Here is a 21,464-nt window from a genome sequence, read left to right on the forward strand (position 1 = left end):
AAAAAAAAAAAACAAGATCTAGAAAAACACTCTTTGGTGTGTTCACCACCCAAATATGATATGATCAATATTTATGAATCTCTCAAGTCTTCCATATTGTATGGATTTACAGTTATCACTGGGCTCAGGATACTTCACATTCCTAAAGAATTCATTTCTAATTTCAAAGTCTGCCATACGGCCATATCCTCTGAGCTAGCTTCCTACTTGAAGCACATGCTGAACCAAGGACAAGGTGAATGACAAGCCTTTATTTGCTGAGAAACCTCTGCCGACATAAAACCGGAATGAGCAAGTCATTAAACTGATACTGCAAACCTTGCAGCAAACCTTTCCACTAGCAGTCATTTTGAACAGACCTTTTCCCTTAACCTTGTCCACCGGGCTAAAAACTTAAACTTCAAATGGACATTGTTGAAATATCTGCTTATTAATTCTTTTCTTGGAGGATGGGGAAATATGCCAGAAGAAAGCTATCATTGTGCCCACCCCAATCAATGCCTGCTATTTTTCTTGAGAAAACAAACTAACAGAAGACTTTATAATAGCTAACATTCATGTGGCAATTTAGAGCTTACGAATCTCTTTTACATACACTTATTGCAATAAATCTTTGAGAGAATTATCTACTGCATTTCATGGCTGAGGAAATGTAGACTTTGAAAGGTTAGGCAGCACTGCCTGTGATTCTGTCCATACATATTTTCTTAATTCCATTATGGGCTTTTTTTTTAACAATTTTTTTTTTTATTTATTTGAGAGAGAGCAAGCAGGAATGGGGGAGGGAGCAGAATCAAGCAGACTGAGCACAGAACCCAAGGCAGGGCTCAATCCCATGACTCAGATCATGAGTCAGACGCTTCACTGACTGAGCCACCCAGGTGCCGCTTCAGTTATATTTTTAGATCTCTATAGGTAAACTAGCAAAGGATACAGAGATGAGATATAGACACATCTCATCTAGCCTATGGATAAGACAAAAGATCAAATGAGTGATTTATGACAAACTAAGGCCATCACTGAACCCTCAAAAGTATTAGTTTGGGTGTCAACACTCTAAGCAGAGGGGATTTTGAGATAGAAAATTCAAGAGCAAAGACTATCATCCTCTTACTTAATCTTCACCTTGGCAAGCAAAAATAGCATTTCAGTACATTGAATGCATTCATGGCCATGTATGCTGACATTATAAACTACCTTGAAAATTCTGGTTCTGTATCCTATTAGCTGCAGTTAATTACCAAGATTTATAAGGGAAAATGCGGAAACCTTATGAGTTTATGAATTGGTAATATGTTTCAAAAACATTAAGCTGACTTTTATTCATTTAGACTCAATGATGGGAAAAAAAAAAAGAATGTTTGTAGTTGTAATGAGCATCTCATTTTGGGTGAGGAAACTGTCCAATGACTTATTTCTAGTTTAGATCCACAAACATGTTAGTCTAGTACAAGAAATTGGCTCTTCTAAAATTATTTATAGAATTCCAGGATAGATTTGATTTCATACTAAATACAACTGAGCATTTAAGTCACAGTAACCCTTCTCATATGAGAGACAAAAACTCAACATAATTGACCACCAGTGACTAATAGGAGATCGAGAAGTACTTCCTGTTGGCTTTAGTTACAGTCTGTCTTACATCGTCACTTATGTGCTATTACACTGACAAATTTTAACAGACTTTGGAGTGCTAAGAACTAATTGTACAGTTTTTCATTGCTTCACACAATACCACTGAATTTACTATGTAAGAGTCAATATTTAGTAAGAAACACTATAATTAGTTGCAGGTAACATACAATTATATGGGTGAGCATCTATATACTCCTTTTGTCCATTTGGATTTCAAGGTATTCTCACACGGATAAGAAACAAGTCACAAAAACAGATTTAAAAAAAAAAACTCAAAACAAAAAACAAAAATTTTGATTTTATGCCTTAGTGTTCATAACCGGACTTAAATACTTTTGCTAATTTTAGGCTATATGATATACTGCCTTAATAAGCCGTTGAAAATTCAATGTTAATTGTGACCAGTAACCTTTTCCAAAGGAGGACAGGGAATTGATAATAGCTTACATTTCCTAAATGCCTAGCCAATATACTTCACCTCCTACAGTGGAAAATTCTATGTTGTTACCAATATGGGAGGGAAAACAAACAAACAAACAAAACAAAACCAGATTAGAAAGCATTCAATATTAACATGAGACACATAATCCTTATTTACTTCTTCTATGGGAGGTGTAATATGGTGTCTTGCCTAAGCAGATCTATACTTAGGGGATATTTATAATGGCATGTATTCATTTTGACCATGCAGTCTTTTCATGTGTGCACATGAGAGTACGAAGGATGTAAAAAAAAATGAAAAGAAAATATGAAGAATACATTATTTCCTCCCATGGCGACTTTATTCTATCTTTACCCATTTCTTCCATTAAATTAAAACTCTTCCAGACAACATATGTCTCGATAGTTACTGCATTCATTCTCAGTTCCCTGACCTTCAATTCCCCTGGCCAACGGTCATGTATCTTCACCGCAGACCACTGCCAGGAAACTGAATACTCCCCAGAAGCTGGAACAAGAAAAACCAACTCAGAGATAACTGGTATCTTAGATCTATCTTGTCTTTCCTGCCTTGTTCCCTATCCACATACCCTCAGCAAAAGGAAATTGCTAATTTTTCTACCCAATTACCAAATAGTTTTCTTTTTTTTTTTTTTTTTTTTAGTTTTCTTAATTTAATTGCCCACACTGCCCACACCACAGTTTATCAGATGATAACTTGATGGTAAATAGTTCATCAGCATCTGCTATGCTAACCGGATTCGAACCTACAGCTCACGTTTGCAAATCTGGCTACCAAACCTTCTTGTTCTTGTGACGTCTAACACATTGATTCTTAGTGCTCTCTGGCTGGTCTATTCACCGAATGGCAGACTTGGAGCTATAGTTCATTTGGAAAGGCAACTTCTTAATCCAATGTGCCTTCCCCTCTTCCCTGCAAAAGTAAATAAATAAACTAAAACAAGCAACAGCAAAACTTTTCCTTGGCTATTAGGAGAGATTAATAGATAATACAAGTAATATAAATTGGCTGAAGTATTTTTAATTTCTATTCGCCACCACTTACATAACATGGCTAAGTCTTTCTGATGTATGTAAAGTCTTAAGAATGCGGGCTTTCATGCATCCCACGCGCGTGCGCGCGCGCATGTGTGTGTGTGTGTGTGTGTGTGTGTGTGTGTGAAAGAGAGGGAGGGGAGGAGGGAGGCAGCAGTCTGGAACTGCATATATGGTATTACAGCGTTGCATGTACACTGCTAATGAGAGGACTTCCTATAGTATAATGACTTTTTTCATTGCCATTGATCTTCTTGACCTTTGCCTAGAGGAAACCATGTGTATATTTCACATGCTAAGGTATACACACCTCAATATTTTCCCCAAACCTCAATATTTTCCCCAAACTTATTTTCTGGAGAGCAAAACAAGTCATTAACTCAATTTAATTTAGTAGATTATGTTTACTTTATTTGCTGAGTCACTAATTGCTAAAGTGGGAATAGCTCACCGTATATAAAAGACAATGTTGAAACTTCATTAGGCTTATGTAAATATCCATTAACGATGGACACTGGCGAGAATGGGTCATTGTGTGTGCCTGGGTGAGGAGCAGATTGTCATGGTTGCCAAGAGGAACTTGCAGCCACCAGCCTGTGGACAGATCACAGCTGAACAGTTGGCAATGTGGGTGTATGATGAGCCTCAAAATACACGGTGGCCGTTTATTGTTGAAACTTAAACAGAGAGGGCTATGTTCTCCCCACCACGATCAGCCTCACTGCTGAATTTTTATTTCGAGCTGGCTTCTCCACCATCTGTGCATGTGGCCTACACTGCATCTCTGAGGAGTTGGAGAAGCATATTTGAAGACCTGATTGAATAGCCAGGGAAAAGCAATCCATCATTTCTAAGAGGGGATGTGAGATAGTCACAATAGTGTCCTGTCATGGTTTCAGATTTTTATCTTCATTTTCTTTTACTTTCATTCTAATCCGTTGTCAAACACAATAAACACCGACCAAGAGTACAAAATCCACTGATGGTACTTTACCATCTACATGAAAGAATGGATTATCCAGATTCTCAGAGGCTTCCCTTAGTGTGGGTGGGCGGTGTGATTGTCCTGCCGAGGGGAGCCTCGCTCTGCAGGGTCCCTTAGACCTCAATGACTCAGGGCCTTTGTGGAATGCAAGATGCTGGTGACACGTGGCTACCCCTTGAAACAAGAGCTTGCCGGGAAAAGGGAAGCTGCACTCCTAAACCTGGTTTATGGAGTTGAACTACTAGAATATAAAGAGGAAACAGTTTCATTTTATCCTGTGGTCCACTTTCATACACACCCTGTCACATCTATTTCCCAACTCTGCAATCTGGGCCAATCCTCTCATCCTGGGGTCACCTTAAAGTATTTAAAAAGCCTTATCTTCGGGTCCTATGAAAACAACAAACAATAACAACACACACACGTACACACAGAGTAAGACCTACATCAAAACATTAATCTAATGAGGCTCAGGCCTCAGCAGGCAGGACCTCTCGGGCATGATCATGTCAAAAGGACCCCAGCTCTGCTATCTTCAAGTGCACCTCATATCTCTGTTCTTCCTCCAGGTGGAAATAGAGCTTCTACCCACAGTTGCCTTCCCCTTTCTCTTCCTGGCATCATTTTGGATGGTTCCAGGGACTTCTACCTTGCATTTTTTGCCCATTTCCCATGTTTACCAGCAATTCCCAGTAAAAGACACACACACACACACACACACACACACACACACACACGCACAATCTGTTCAAGGGGTTTTCTTGGTATCTCTACAACTTCTGTGGAAGGGAAAGTACCATGATAATCTCTAATACGATGAATTCAAGAACTTCAAAGAATCCTCCATTCCTCTGGGCAATTGCAGCAGATGGTCACTGAGTGTGTTTGGTCAGTGTCAACGAGTCCTAGGAGAAACTATTTCATATGTCCTTTTAGAAATACGGGATTACTCATCCAGCATTTTCCTCAGCATTATGGCTATAGCTGAAAATCAAGGTTAACTAGAATTCTCTTATTCTGTGTGGCCACATCATCATTACTAATGAGACGGCACACAGTTCTGAAAGCATGGCTCACATTGGATACCCTGATTTTAGAGGTCGTTTTTCTCCTTCTTATCCCTTACTGTTCCAGCAGAGGAGAACATACTCAGTCACGTGAATAAATATGGAGGGAAAAGAAATAGTCCACCAAAGAAATCAGCAGTCTCAAAGGAGGGTTAATTAATAGTCCCCTTTAATTCCTAGAGAATTCCTTTACTCATCTGCAACTGTTGTTCTACTGTTGCTTTTTTTTTTTTTTTTCATTTAGATCAAGGAAAAAAAGGGGAAGTCACTGTCATGAGCATTATTATGAGACTCTGAGAGGCTTCAAATAACTGGTTAGGGATGCACAAAATATAAGGCCTTCACAGACTTATTTTAAGTGATAGAAGCCAAAGAAAGACTTTATTTCATATACCTCAGTTATTTTCTATCATATTTACTATAGGGAAAGAGTACGACAAGAGTAGTGAGTCATGTCAAGAGGGAGGAAATTGGTCTTTAAAAGTTGAAATTAAAATAATCAATAGGTAGTATGAAAACTTCCATAGAAGATACTAATATTTTAAAGTATTTAGATCTATGTAAACAACTTTGCCATCACTATTTTTATAAAAATAAACATTTTTGACTTTCTTTAGTGTTATAACATTTCAGAGCAACTGACCAATTTGTTTTCTTTTTCTCTCTCTCTTTTTTTTTTTAATGGCAGGATTTTGTTTTGTTTTGTTTTGGATAATACAGGATGCATCTAATATAGAGCTATGATAGTTTTTTTTTTTTAAGACATATTTATTTTTTTGGGCGGAGAAGGACAGATGGAGAGAATCTCAAGAAGACTCCCCACTGAGCCTGATGTTGGACTCAGTCTCATGACCCTGAGATCATGACCTGAGCTGAAGCCAAGAGCCAGATACTTAACTGACTGTGCCACCCAGATGCCCCAAGTTATGAAGGTTTGAATACACCACCATATTAAACTTCCAAAAGACTACAGGACGAAATAAAATAAAAACTTCATAAATTATAGAAAAAAAAACTTTCAAAATCTATTTAAAAAATAGAAAAATGTTTTAACTTTCAAGTGATTGTTTCCACTATTTTTCTGCCAATTTCCACTGATTCAAGACTATACATATTTTTTTTTTGTATTTTTTTTTTCTATATTTACCTGAATTACTAAAAGAAAGGCAGGCCACAAAAGAGGGGAGAAGGTAGTAATTTAGCAGTTGTCATTTTGACAGCCAGAGGCACCAAATGTTCGTGATGACTATCTCACTGAATGGAGATACACACCTCGTTTTCTAGGGAGAATAGGACATCGATACATAAGTGTACACCTTGATAAACTAAATAATTAGATGATTTCCAATTGACTTTGAGAGATAGAGAAAATAATAAGGATTTCACAAGTGGACCAATCACCGCAATGATTACCAATGCCAGAGAGAAGTTCCCCTCATCTTACCAGGCTTAGGGACAATGAGCTGTGCACTGGTCTGGGCATTTCCAGCCTCATTTTCAGCGACACATTGATAAAAGCCTTCATCTGACTTCACCACTCCAAGGATTCGTAAGTTGCTTCCTCCCTAGAGAGAAGAAAGAAGCAGGTAAAATATTTTAAAAGGCAAATAACTCAATGAACATATGATTTTGATAAAATTTCACAGAAGAAGCAAGAAGGAAAGCCATGAGAGTTCTCAGTCTCACGGATATGACCTACGTCACTTGGGAAATGTCACAGATTGCCAATACTCTGCTGAATCCGTGTGCCTACATTTAACCTAGTTCTGAAATGAAACCTATACTCACAAAAATACACATCATCCTCAATATCTAAACGAGCAGCAAACAGAGAGCTCTTTGATTAAACAGGCAAGAAACAAAGGTTAGCATCCAAAGACATTTCATTCTTTCACTTGGCATCGAAAGAAAATTGGGTTTAGCAGCTGCTGGGGGAAGAAAAGAAAAAAAAAAATGAAAAGAAACACTGAGTTTTGCAGCTTCTAAAAGACAAGAAATCTAGGTTGGGTACTTTCTGAAAGTGTTTACTGAGAAAAAAAAATCTGAAAATCCTTTTAAAATTGTAATTGCTTTGACACGTACCCTTTTGGGGATTTGGAGCTGTGGTATGGTGGATATTTTAAACCATGTCATTCTTTTACATGGCCAAAATGCTTTACCTTCAGTAATCCATAAATTAAGCACAGCGATGTTAATTCCTGTTTTATATAAATTGAGCCACCATCTTTTTCAAGGATGGATGATAAAATGATCTGGAGATAGCATTTAATTATACCGACTCAGTTTTTCTTCAATATTAGTGTAAGAATTAGTTCAGTAAGTGAGACGTGTTAAATCACTTCCCCTAAAGTCATTAAGAGATAAATATTACCTCATGGGGAATTCTTAATTGTTTTTAGTGTCTTGTAGTCAATTCTCTGCTGATGTAAAATTCTTAGATAAAGCTGACTAACTTCTAATTAACAATTCTCATATAAGTTACTATTTGTGCTGAATGTCACTGTGACAGACAATGGCTCTCAGATTTCTGGAGCTACTGGGGAAATATTTTTAAGCACAATTTAATGTGAACAGGGCTCATACTGTACATTTTCTTTTCACCTTAAGAAAAGAAACATTTAAATAGGTTAGCTGTAATGAGTCATTCTGGGAGAAAGATTATTCAAACTGCAGAAAAAAATAAATGTTGTATTTTATCATGTGTCCTTAAGGGCACTCAACAATTTCCTTTATATGCAAGTAGCATATATTCTAGGCGGACACAACACATTTCAAGTTGCCCCACGGCAGGTCATTTTTAATTCACTGGTAGTAGAAATAGCATTGCACTTAAAGGAGCTAATGGATTGGCGTGGCATTGAAAAGTTACTTTTTTTCCTCTCTCTCTCTTTTTTACTCTATTCCCAACCAATTAAGCAAATGCAACTCTAAGTAAAAAATACTAAGTGTTTTAAGTAAAAATAAAATAAAGTAAAAATAAAAGTAATAAAGATATGCTTTATGGATGTATTCCTTAAAATCCCTTACGGTATGACAACATGCATACACAAAGAGCTTATGAAACTTTCTGAAAGTCAGCTGATCCAGCTACAAAGAGGTGGATCCACCAATGAGAGCCGGTGCAAGGTGAAGGTGAGCATGTGCCTGGACCAGCAGAGCACCTGTGTTCTACTCCCCTTCTGCCAGAAGACTTGGCTTGGACACTCTTCTCTGACAGGCCATGTGTGCATCTCAAACATAAGAAAAGTGGACTGAAATCCTCCTCCTTTAGCTACTAAGTTAATTTGATATTTGGAAAGTGATTTTCATATTTCTCATATATTCATATCCTTGAATTTGGAACATCTGATGCTAACCTGCATCTAAAGGAGAGTTTTCAGAGCATTTTTAAATGAGCAAAGAATTCTGCTGGTAACAGCAAAAGCAATGATAGTAGTGATAGGTATTGAGCACTCACTGAATACCAGGAAAACAACTTGGTGAATATAAAATACCATTATCCCTACTATCCCCCACAGGGCATAGAGTGCATTAGAACTTATAGAAACTATAAAAACCATTATGCTTAGCTTCAGTTCTTTCCAAAGTTCAAAAGCACAATGCCACGTGAACCTGGGTCTCTGTGGCTTCCTACCCTGCCACTACCACTCGTCACTGTCACCACATCCTTTCCTACTGCTCAAGTAGCATCAGCTGTCCTATCTGGGAGGGTAGCAAAGAGAACTTGTCTGTATTACAAAAGTAAGACTCCCATGATCATAGGGGCACATCTTGTTGAAACTTTGTTATATCAGGTAATGAAAGTCCAAGAAGTAAGGGATTATTGGCTTCATTGAGTCTAAAACTAGGTTCTAAACTCTGTTCTCCCAAGAACCAGCATGAGGATACTTGGAAATATAGTCTTAGGCCCTCTGTTCTTTTCGTGGTGTGTTTGTTTAAAACCCTATTTGTAAAACAAGAGGGATGGGCTGTTTAATCACTCTTTTTCAGCTCAAAAATTTGAGTCTAGAAAATCATTTGCTGTATTGGAACAATTTTCTTAACGCATCATAAAAATTCCCAACAGGAACCTTCTTCCCAGGAAAGAAAAACAACTGAAAACAGAGTAAACAATGAATGGGGTTGTAAATCTAATATGAAAAAAAACCAAAAAACAAAAAACCAAAAAACCAGATAATTACCACTATCTGAAAATAATCACTAGGAATGACCACATCTCCATTCTTCATCCAATTCACAGTGGGTACAGGCTTTCCAGAGACTGAACATTCAAACTCAATATCCATGCTTTCATAGGCATACAGGTTGGAAGGGTGATTTAAAAACCATGGCGGAACTGCAAAGACAGAAAACAAAAGTGAGTGGGTGGGAATGTGAACCTGCATGCTAAGATCTTTGCCCAGTTAGAAACACTGGGCAGGGAGAGAGAATATTTGTAATTCAATAATTCCCTGAAACCCTTAGTTTATTATACAGGAACGACCGTAGAACACAACTTCCCCCTCCCAAACACAGTCACACAGTTGTAGTTAGTGGTGTTTTGCCTCAGGAAAGAAAAAGAAAGCTTTTGGAAAAAAAAATATTACATCTAGTAAACATTCTGAATACCTGAGTATTTGTATCCAATTGACTTACATAAAGGATACTGAATAGTGCATAAAGCTATGGAAACTATGCTGATAAAGTAAATAAAGGGAAGCTAATAATTCTGAGACAACCCCGAATGCAAGACCAAAAAGCTCAGTGTCTCTATAATTCTAGAATTTCATAGGGATTCAGTTAATGTGATGGACTCATTCCCTGCTGAAACTGGCTATGGCGATTGGCACAAAAAATGACTATCGTCTTTACTGCAGACACATTCCTATTGTCTTAGCAATTATCTATTTTGGTGCTTTACTACGCTGCATTATTATTTTCTCAGCATGATACTTGATATACTAATTTAATTTAATGTCTTAATTGCCATAATGCTAGTTACTCTATGATGGAAATTTGTAATTGAAAGAAAATCACAAATAAAATAAATAACACACCTTTGCTAATGAATCTCCCAGGCTTGGTCCCTCCAAACCCTGCCTGGGAGAGGGAAATTTTAAAAAGAAATGTTCATTTGCTTCCACTGGGATTCTTAAAATGATGTCAGATTTGAATATTCATGTTGCCTGAGACCCAGGTTAAATTCACAGTGAAGTAGCAGCCTTGATCTCGTTTTCAGGTAGGACATGGACATGCATTTTTAGTAGTCATCTTTAAAGTCATTTTTTTTTTCATTTTTAAAGTCAGATTGCATTTTTTTTTTTTTTTTGTCATTGCTGTTGCTATTCAGTGAGTAAGGAGTGGTAATTTTTGCTCATTTGGTTTAATACCGTATTTTGCTCTCTCCAACCACCCCGACTTCCAGTTAACTTGCAAACATTGATGAATAGTCTAGAAAAATACAAGAGCCAGTGGAAAGTTCCCAGTTTTTCTACCGAAGATCATGGAAATCTTAATCTCTCCTGGATTCTGGAAATCTTAATCTCTCTGTCTTTCTCTTCTTCCTCTCTCCCTCTCTCTATTTTCCTGATTTTTAATTAAGTATTTGGACCTTTACTATAAAACGACTTAAAAATTCTTCAAACTTTCACATGGGCAAATCGATTTTTCTGACTTAGCCAGCATGCATTAATATTCACAAACTAAACACATGAAAAAAACATGTCAGAGAGCTTTTCTAAAGAGAACATGACCCCATTGTATATAGAGCTGAAATTATTTATCTATAATTGATAATATTAGTAAGAGATTGTTTTTTATTCCTGAACCAAATTCACTGACAAGGAGCTAAATGGCATCAGATATATTTTCCAAATGCCTCTGAGCAAATACATTAGTTATTTGTTTGATTCTGTTCCTGATTTTATTAGAGATTTTGATCAAGTGCATGTTTACTAGAAAACACCCAATATTTATAGAGAGCTGACCATGTATAATTTATTAGTCTAAGCACTTTATATTTATTATATTCACCACACCTCTCTGAGACTCTCTGATTCCCATTTTACAAAGACGCTGAGGTGCAAGGAGTTGAAGTGACTTTCTCCAAATCATACAATGGATAGAGTTTGGAGCCAGACAGGCTGACTCCCCTGCCTACGTTCTGAACTGCTTTATAATAATTGTCTCTTTTGCCACTTAAAAATTCAAGTAGAAGAATAACTCGTTAACATTCCTAAAGCCTTACAGAGATAAGTAATTAGAGCTATTAAAAATATAACACCACATTGTCTATTCCTCTTCGTCCTTTAAGATCTTCTGTTCTGAGGCCATGAAAATGGCCAGAGTCTACCTATTCTTAGTATTCACTTTCATCAGAATTCATAATATCATTTAGGCCCATCACAGAGTTTTCAAATTTTGACTGATATCCATCAGTGGAATTTAAAATTCATTTTTGCAGTTGAGACTAAAATTCACATATATATGCATGTAAATATACAGAAACATGCATAGTATGTGAATATACATAAAAATATACATATATACACACATATATCCAGTTATACTTCATTTTATTTCACTTCATTTAATTGAGTTTTCATTTTCTTGTGCAACACAGATAGTGGATATTTTTTTTTTTTTTTACAAATTAAAGGTTTTGTCAGCAATTCAGCATCAAGCAAGCCTAGTGACACCATTTTTTTTTTTTTTAAGATTTATCTATCCATTTGAGAGAAAGAGAGAGAAAATAAGAGTGGGGGACCGAGGGAGAGAGAGAATCTCGAGTAGACTCTCTGCTGAGCATGGAGCCCAATATGGGGTTTGATCCCAGGACCCTGAGATCATGACTCAAGTCAAAATCAGAGTCGTATGTTAACTAACTGAGCCAGGCAGGTGTCCCTTGGCACTATTTTTCCAATAGCATTCACTTCACTTCAATTTTTGTAATTCTTGCAATATTTTGAATCTTATCATTTATTATTATTATTATTATTATTATTATTATTATTATATTTGTCATGGTGATCAGTGATCTCTGATGTTAATTTGTAATTGTTTTGGGACACCACAAACAACACGCATATATGATGGCAAACTTAATAAATGAATGTTGTATGTGTTCTGACTGTTCCACAAACCATCATTCCCGTCTCTCCTTCTTGGGCCTCCTTTTCCCCCAAGACCCAACAATATTGAAATGAGGCTACTTAATAACCCTATAAAGCTCCCTAAGTGTTCATATGCAAAGAAGAGTCACGCATGTCTCTCTCTTTAAATCAGTAGCTACAAGTGATTAAGCTTAGTGGGGTAGGCATGTTGGAAGCTAAGATAGCCTGAGAGTCTTGTGCCAAACAGCCAAGTTGTGAACGCAAGTGAAAAGTTCTTGAAGGAAATTAGAAGTGCTGGTCTAGTTCTCTCGTTATTTCCACCACATCTGCAGAGAACTAGAATCAGAAGTGGCGACTAAAGATGTGACTCAACTGCTGCAATTTCTTGATAACATTTGAACAGATGAGGAGTTGCTTCTTATGGATGAGCAAAGAAAGTAGTTTCTGGAGATGGAAAGTACTTCTGGTGAAGATGCTGTGAAGGTTGTTGAAATAACAACAAAAGATTTGAAGCATTACATAAACTTAGCTGGTAAAGTAGCCTCAGGATCTGAGAGGATTGACTCCAATTTTGAAAGACGTTTTATCCTGGCAAAATGCTATCAAATATCATCACAGAAATCATTCATGAAGGGAAGAAGCAATTGTTTTGGCAAACTTCGTTGTTGTCTTATTTGAGAAACTGCCACAGCCACACTAGCCTTCAGCAGCCATCACCCTCATCAGTCAGCAGCCATCAGCACTGAAGCAACACCCGACACCCGCAAAAAGACTAGGTCTCACTGAAAGCTCAGTTGATGGTTAGCATTTTTTAGCAATAAAATATTTTAAAATTAAATTATGTAATATATCATTTTTTTAGACTTAATGCTATTGTACACTTAATAAACTACAGGATAGTGTAAACTGATTTTATATGCAGTGGGAAACCAAAAGATTCATTTGACTCATTTTATTGCAATATTCACTGTAGTATGGGCTCTGGAAGAAAATAGATGCAAACATACAGAGATATGCATATACGTACACATATATACATGTATATGTGTGTGTGAGAGAAGTGTACCTATTTATTGATTGATAGATGCCTTGGTGATATCGATAGCTATTTATAAATGTACATTTTGGGAACTGTCCATTTCAGGAAATATATTGTTAAGCAACATCATCCTTCAAACTATTCTCATCTGACTTGGAAAGTCGCTTTCAGAAAACACATACCACCAGCAGGTTTTTAAAAGTTTTGAGACGTTTTTTTCTACAATATTGGTTCAATAAAGATTAACACATTTCAAAAACTCTTTCAATACGTGTGTGTGTGTGTGTGTGTGTGTACACTATATATAACGTCTATCTGCAGAGTAGGGGTGGGGGGAAAGGTAGAACAGAAATGAAAAGGCTTAGGAGTACAGAAGAAGAAAAAAAGAAGGGAAAATACCAAATCTATCCGGAAGAAGAACAAAGAAACGTGAAGTTTCAGGAACCTACATGATAAAGCCAGATTGCCTGGGCTTAAATCCCGGCCATTCCACTCATGCAAGAGCTTCAGTTACTGCCCCCATCTATAACCTAGAGATAAAAATTGAGGACAATGGATGACAGTGCACAACTGTATGTTAAAGAAAAACAATAAATAGAAAGATATATCTGAGTATATTACCCAAAACAAATTATTATATATAAGTGTATAAAATGTACATATAAATATATACATAAATATGTAAATATATATGGGTGTGTGTGATTCTCCAATTTGTTTTTTTTTTTTTTAATTTTTATTTATTTACGATAGTCACAGAGAGAGAGAGGCAGAGACACAGGCAGAGGGAGAAGCAGGCTCCATGCCGGGAGCCCGACGTGGGACTCGATCCCAGGTCTCCAGGATCACACCCTGGGCTGAAGGCAGGCGCCAAACCGCTGCGCCACCCAGGGATCCCTGATTCTCCAATTTGACTTAGCCTTTTGTACTCTCAATGTCCAAAATGTGTGTTTCACACAGTAAGATTTCTTAAAAACAAACAACTGAATTTAAACCATGACCATTTTCAAATAGTTTGGAGTAGATTAATTCTATTTCCTCAACTTGAGGGGTAGAAATTATCTTCCTGTTTATTACCTCTCAATGGACCTAAATAAACCAAAACTGATCACAGTAAATCCTCAAAACCTTCTGTTTAGTTGATTAAGTTACAGTGACTTCTGGGGCACATGGCTGGGTCAGCTGGTGGAGTGTGCAACTCTTGATCTAGGGGGTTGTGAGTTTAAGCCCCACACTGGGTGTAGAGATTACTTTAAAAAATAAAATAAAATAAAATAAAATAATTATAATATAATATAATATAATATAATAAAATAGTGACTTCTCATTAGTTAAGGGGATAATTTGACTTAAATATGTCATTACAATTGTAAACCAATAAGTACCAAGGATGCCTCAATAATTTTTTTCTATTTCCAAATATATATGTGAGTCATGATCTGTATCCTGTGATTTTCTCTTATTCCTTAGGCTCTCAGTATTACACTAGATACCTTGTCTACCCTGGTCATCTTAATATCTTCATTTCTATATCAGGTTTTCCAGCTTTCACCAAATACCAGACAGTACACAATGAAAAAAATATATCTTCCCTCACCTACGTGGGAAAGTTGAAGCATGAAATAATACCACACATCAGAAATGGGTCTAATCTCATGCTTTCTGAAAATATATTGTCTAACTAGGGCAGTGTTACCAGTCATGAGTAATTTTGTGGTAAGAATAAGGGCTAATGATTTTTCTTCATATTTTAATGCCTCTTAAAGTGCCTCATCCTTAGCACACGCTCAGCAAAGTTTTGCTGATGGTGCTGATATGAACTCAAGCAATAAAAAACACATTTTTGCCTTTTCTGCAGCAATATTAATATAAGATATTGAGCAAGAGTTTGGACAATGTCATGGAAACCGCATAACTAACAAAATACTATTTTATTATCCTGGAAAACAAAATGTCAATAAATGATGAGAAAAATAAAAAAAAAGAACAGCATGGTGTAGCATGGCTACTTGGAGAAAGGCATATTAGTTATATTGGATACCTTTCCAAAATAGTCTTTTTTTTTTCTAATTTTATTTATTTATTTGAGAGAGGGAGAACAAGTAGGTGGAGCAGCAAGCAGAAGGAGAGGGAGAAGCAGACTCCCCACTGAGCAGGGAGCTGGGACGCAAGGCTCCATCCCAGGACTCTGGGATCATGACCTGAGCTAAAGGCAAATGTTTAACCAACTGAGCCATCCACGCATTCCTCCAAAATATTCTTAAAGCTCTTCTTTGTTAACAAACAAAGTGTTGCGGGCGGAGGTGGGCGGGGGGTTGCGGTAACTGGGTGACAGGCACTGAGGAGGGCACTTGATGGGATGAGCAAACTCATGTATTATGTGTTGGCAAACTGAATTTAAATTAAAAAGTCTTTAAAAATAATAAAATAAAATAAAAAAGCTCTTCCCTGTTTGAGCAAAAAGAATTAAAATAAATCTAGAATCTAGGAGAGTTTTGAAGAGGTCTAAATATATAAGCCTGGGTTGGATTAGAATTCAGGTAAAAGCTTTTCAATCTTGCTTTAAATAATGCATGACCAATGCTATCGGTTTTCCTGCTCCTACCCACACATCCCTTACGTACACCTGAGGGCTCAACTTAACCATTGTACCTGGTCCGTTTCTAATTCTGTCTGTGTCCATTCTGTTTTCTCTTCCTGAACTGTTTTCCATTTTGTCTTACAGTGTAGACAACCTAACTATCCATCACGAATCCCCTTCTCCAAAAGGTCACCTTAATTTTTCTTCTTGTAAAATTTTCTTTCCTTTTAGAAATCCCAGTGGTACAATTTTCACTGATTTTATGGCACTTGACATGGTTACCTTAGCAGTAGTTTATAACTTAGGGGAAGAGGCTTGGCCATGCTAACATCAATTGAACCCATTGTTTAATATATTTTTGATGTTGACACTCTTCTGGGAGAGGGTGAACAAATGAAGTTTATCCAGTTTTTCTCCCTTTATCTGATCCCTTTGTCTTTTTCTGTGATGAACAGACTAGAATCTGCTGCCTGTAATTTAGGATCTAGGTATAATCACATTATACTTTTCACAGCTCTGGAGTCCTATATTCTCAGCACAAACTGCACTGGGATGAAAGAAGGAATATGATTTATCAATGGCTGTAGGTATGTTTTGTCAGCATTTTTTTGACCATGGATCCTTGCCTGGAATTACATTCCTCAGATGATACTACTTCTATTTATTCTCTAGGAGGAAACTCAAATACTCCTTTTCCCATGACATTTTGTCTTTTGTGAATCTGACAATGGATTTTCCTGCTTCTTGCAATGCTTTCTCTCTGTGCCCAGTTTTTATACCACTTGTTATTTTAAGATATCTTTCACAAATATTATTATTTACCAACCACAGTATGATTCTTTTATTTTTTAAGATTTTATTTATTTATTCATGAGAGACAGAGAGAGAGAGAGAGGCAGAGACACAGGCAGAGGGAGAAGCAGGCTCCATGCAGGGAGCCCGACGTGGGACTGGATCCCAGGACCCCGGGGTCACACCTTGAGCTGAAGGCAGATGCTCAACCACTGAGCCACATCGGCGTCCTGCACAGTATGACTCTTAAAGATGGGATCTGAAGCATATGCTTCCTCTTTTAATTTCCTTTAAATATTACACAATACCCCCTCCCTTCCATTCTCACGGAAGGAATGATTTCACTACTTTAAGTTATTTGATGGGTAGCAGCTTCTTAATGACTAATAAAAAATGAAATACTGAATCTTCAAGTTTATCAAATTGTGCCATTTACATAGTATTAATCCATTGCAGAGAATTGCTTAACATACACGTACGGTGCTGCAACAATTTCAGGCAAGATATTGATTTTAGTTATATGCTCTTTGGGTAGAATAAAAATTCATGACCAGAAATAAATTACTTTACATTTCCCTCAGATGTTAGTTTCTTAGAATCTCCTACAGTACTTATAGTACATATATAAAGAATTATTTTAATTTGGGGGCTAAAGGGATAAGGGATAATGACCAAAAATGAGTAATAAGCCAAAGATATATGGAAAAAATATAGTTTGTTCTTGAAAGTGTTTATAATGCTTACAAATGACAAATATATGATAAAATCCTCTATCCTGAAATCATTAGACTTGTATAACTAAACCTGAAATGTGAGTAAAACTTTTCCTTAAATTTATTTGATTTTCTCCTAAGACTTTCTATGCTATGACTATCATTTGAATTTTGTAGGATGAAATTTCTTCTGTAATTTCAACCCCAAAGTCATCAACAACAATATAAATAGTATTATGAGTTTTATTTTATGTAATAGATACTTCACAAGTATTTTCAGGAATGTCCATATCACTTCCTCATATTTGGACTTGGCTTCTAGTATTTTTATTCTTAGATAACGTATATAGCTGTTCTTTTCCAGTTATTTAAGTATGTAATAAAAGTGAGTTAATTGTAAAATATTGCTCTAATATGTATAATTAACTAAAACCCAGTATTACCTTGATTTTGAGAAGATTCTATACATTCTAATAATTTACCACAACCCCGAAATTGCAGAGAACACATTTTTAAAGACATGCAAGTGGTTTAAATTAACACTAGGTAGTATAAATCACTTTGGTGAATGATTAACAAGAATCAGGGGGAAAAAATAGATTGGTGAGCTTTTATTAGGAGGAAAAAAAAATAGCATCATCCTTGAGTGGCTGCATTTCCACTCTGAGTACAGTGGAAAGTCAGATAGTTTCCCTAGAACAGAACAGCTCGCTCCAAGTTCTCAGGCCCTATAAGGTTAGTTAATTTGTTGTTAAAACAGTGGACATAACCCCTCCATCTTCTCTTGAATACAAATATCTAAAGAGACTGCCCTAAAAGTCTAAGGTATGTTTGCTGCCAAATTTGGGTACCTCTGTCCCCAAAACAAATGGTTCTTTCAAGTGCACTATCACATTGGTATCAACAGGTAATTTCACCAGGGGGCCCCTGGGTGGCTCAGTGGTTGAGCATCTGCCTTTGATCCCCAGGGTTCTGGGATGGAGTCCCGCATCAGGCTTCCCACAGGGAACCTGCTTCCCCCTCTGCCTGTGTCTCTACCTCTCTCTGTGTCTCTCATGAATTAATAAATTAAAAATCTTTTTTTTTTGAAGATAATTTCACCAAAAGGAGCCATAGTTTCATATGTAATCACCTTCAGATGACTACAAAGGAGGACACTGGGCATTGGATGTAGGTTTAGAGATAACATCCTAGTGGGGGAAATAGTCTTTATAAATTCAGGCTTTCATATTAAACATACCTCAGCAAAATCCTAGTTTTAAAGAATAATGTTTCTTCTAATGTACTGCTCAATTTATAGATTAGAAATTGCTCTCTTACCTCATAGTTTCAACTCAATTTTTCTTGCACAAACTTTTGTTGTCAATGTAACTTTTGTTCAGCTAACTTGATCTCTAAATGCATAATCCTCCTTCTCCTTTTTTAACAAGGAGCTATGTGATGTATCTCTGTCCAATCCAACACTTCTCTCCAGGTCTTATGTGACAAGTGACTTGAAATCTGCTGAATATTTCTCTCTAGTTTGCTCTTTCCTACCTACACATCTGTCCTCCCCCATAGGACTGGGTGTTGAGATTTGCATTTCATTTTCTATTTAAGTTGTTTCTCACACATACCTGTCTGGGCTCTCCTAAAAAATTTAAGTTCGGCTCTAGACTTAAATGACTAGAATTTATTCTGCATTGGAAATAAAAGCACATTTGAGGTTTAACTATTAATATTGACTGAAGCTCCCACTCTTCTGGAAAAAAAGTTTTTTTTAAGTTATTGATTTTTATTCTTAGCCTTTTCATTCAAAGAAGTGTTTCAATCTAGTCCATCAGTGATCATTTCCTCAGAGAGAAAGAGAGAGAAAGGGAAGCAGGGAACGGGGAGATAGATAGGTTTTGCATTCTCTTGATAACTGCTAGAACCTACACGAGCTTTATTCCTGACATATGTGTAAGCCTAAGTGGTGTATTTAATTATATACATATCTTTTTCCCACAGGAGTAAATATAGCATCACTAAAAACTAATTGACAAGAAAAAGCAGGTGAAACAACAGCAATTCCTTCTACTGTGACATCAATCTAGTTGTGAATCCACTAAGCTACTAGCTTCTAAGGACGAGGACTGTCTTTCCAAATTTAAGTCCTCGAGGCCAAGCACAGGATAGGTCCTAATAAACATTATTTAGGTATGAGTGTCTTCCTAGGACAATCTTCTCGTGTTCAATCATTTCTGGGTTGCAACTAAGTAAGAGCTATAAAAAAGCTAGATGATGAACAACATTTGAGACATAAGAGTACACTTCTCTTCAAAGTTAATAACGATAACAGCAATAGAATATTAGAAGCATCGACTATAAGCTACTCTGCTGCAGTTGGCAAAGATAGATTTTTCATCACCTGATAGAAATGAAAATTTAGATCTTTTGATTTCATTTTCTACACCATCAGTATTTTTTATTGTGGACACAGTGTGCCAAAAAATTCTTCCTCCTATCTAAAAATTCTGGCCTATGAAGACCATCAAATCATCAACCTTTACTTTAGAGTCCTTTTATATGTGTGTGTGTGCTTGGAAGCTATTTTAGACCTCTCCTCACACTTTTCTTTATCCAGACAAAATAATCCCATTACCCTTCCTCAGTTCCAGCTCTTTCCGTAATCAGGGTTTGCTTCTCTGTAAATCCAGACTGAGCTTTCCATTTTTCTCCTTAGTTGCGGAGCCTGGACCAAATTGGTAGAATGATGTTGCAAGGCTCAAACCAGTGATAAAAATAATAGGAGGATTACTTCAAGGTCCTATTTCTATATACCTCCTGATGTTATTGTCATGCCTTTGGAATGATTTGTGTGCTATCAACCATGTCTTAGGTAGATATTGGCAACTACCCAGCAATTAGTTTTGTATGTTCACGTATAAACACATACAAAGATATGTATGTATATGTATATATAAACAAATATTTTAATATATGTACTTCTAGATCATATACATGTGTTTCCACAAATGCCTATATAAACTATATAGTCACATAGAATATTCATGTTTAAAATGTCATAGAGATATGTAAACACATAAAATTATGCATTCACTCATATACAATTTATAAACAATTTTCTTTGTCAGTTTTCATTTTCAGTTATGAAGGAAATGAAAACATGTTCAAACAACAATGTAAAAAGGTTGAGCAGTGTATGTTGTATGATGACAGAAATAATAAATCTATAAAATAAGTTATCCAATTCCTAACATTGCATACTGACAGGAATTTGAGAGCTAAAATTATTTTTCCCTCAGTTAGTTTTCTAGCATGCCTTCTTGGTATTTGAGAGTAAAAGATGTGGATATTCTAAAAGTCTGGAAAAAATGTTTCTGCCTTGCATGAGAGCTATTTCTGTGTATTTTCAAATGTACTTTGAAGAATTACAATAAATTACAGTAGAAAATTGTTTTTCAAGTTTCTTGTTAGTAGTAGATATTCAATGAGGGAACATTTCAGCATATTTAACTAAGAAAATAATGGATTTTAACATACAACTAATTTTTCTCCATCGATACCTAGTGAAATAAACTTCCATCCCAGTATATATGCACAGGAACAGAAAAATCAACAACAAATAAAGAAAAGAAAGCATGGTCAATTGAAAAAAAAAATCAAAACAGACATTTTTGGAGTAGAGTAGAAAGGCAGATTATGAAATGGTTCTGAAGTTTGGAGGAAAGTCTAATAATTATCAGTAGTATCTCCAAACCTGAAGTAATGTGAAACCTATGGATATAGCCTTATGTTTCTCCTTTTCTGAGAGAGGAGAACCTTGAGGGCTGTTGAAGATACATACTGGAGATAGGGCTGACTAAGGTGAAGGCACTTGAGCTAACAGTCAGATAAAGACCAGAAATCTGAAGACCAAGACCTCTATTCTGGAAAGGAATAGGAGCAGCGCCATCCAACACAGTATGTTGCTTCAATTGAATAATTCCCCAACCATTCCTGTTGGTTCTTTAAAAAAGGCACAAAACTCAAAATCTCCAGCCTTCAAAGTGGAGCCCAAGGTGTCGAAGGCAGGGTGGTAA

The 21,464-nt window shown here is 36.4% G+C and overlaps 1 protein-coding gene across 1 annotated transcript in view; it reads right to left on the reverse strand.

Annotated features, from left to right (window-relative positions):
• Positions 1 to 21,464, reverse strand: part of LOC129514498 (netrin receptor DCC) — a gene marked incomplete at its 5' end in the record, with an annotated part of 702,567 nt that overhangs the window by 408,055 nt on the left and 273,048 nt on the right. Inside the window, 2 exons of the mRNA XM_055333118.1 lie at positions 6,629 to 6,749; positions 9,366 to 9,520. Coding sequence (XP_055189093.1) covers positions 6,629 to 6,749; positions 9,366 to 9,520 — 276 coding nt within the window. The remainder of the gene's footprint in view (positions 1 to 6,628; positions 6,750 to 9,365; positions 9,521 to 21,464) is intronic.

Source organism: Nyctereutes procyonoides, unplaced genomic scaffold (genome assembly GCF_905146905.1).
Source record: "Nyctereutes procyonoides isolate TBG_1078 unplaced genomic scaffold, NYPRO_anot_genome, whole genome shotgun sequence".
Taxonomy (NCBI): Eukaryota; Metazoa; Chordata; class Mammalia; order Carnivora; family Canidae; genus Nyctereutes; species Nyctereutes procyonoides.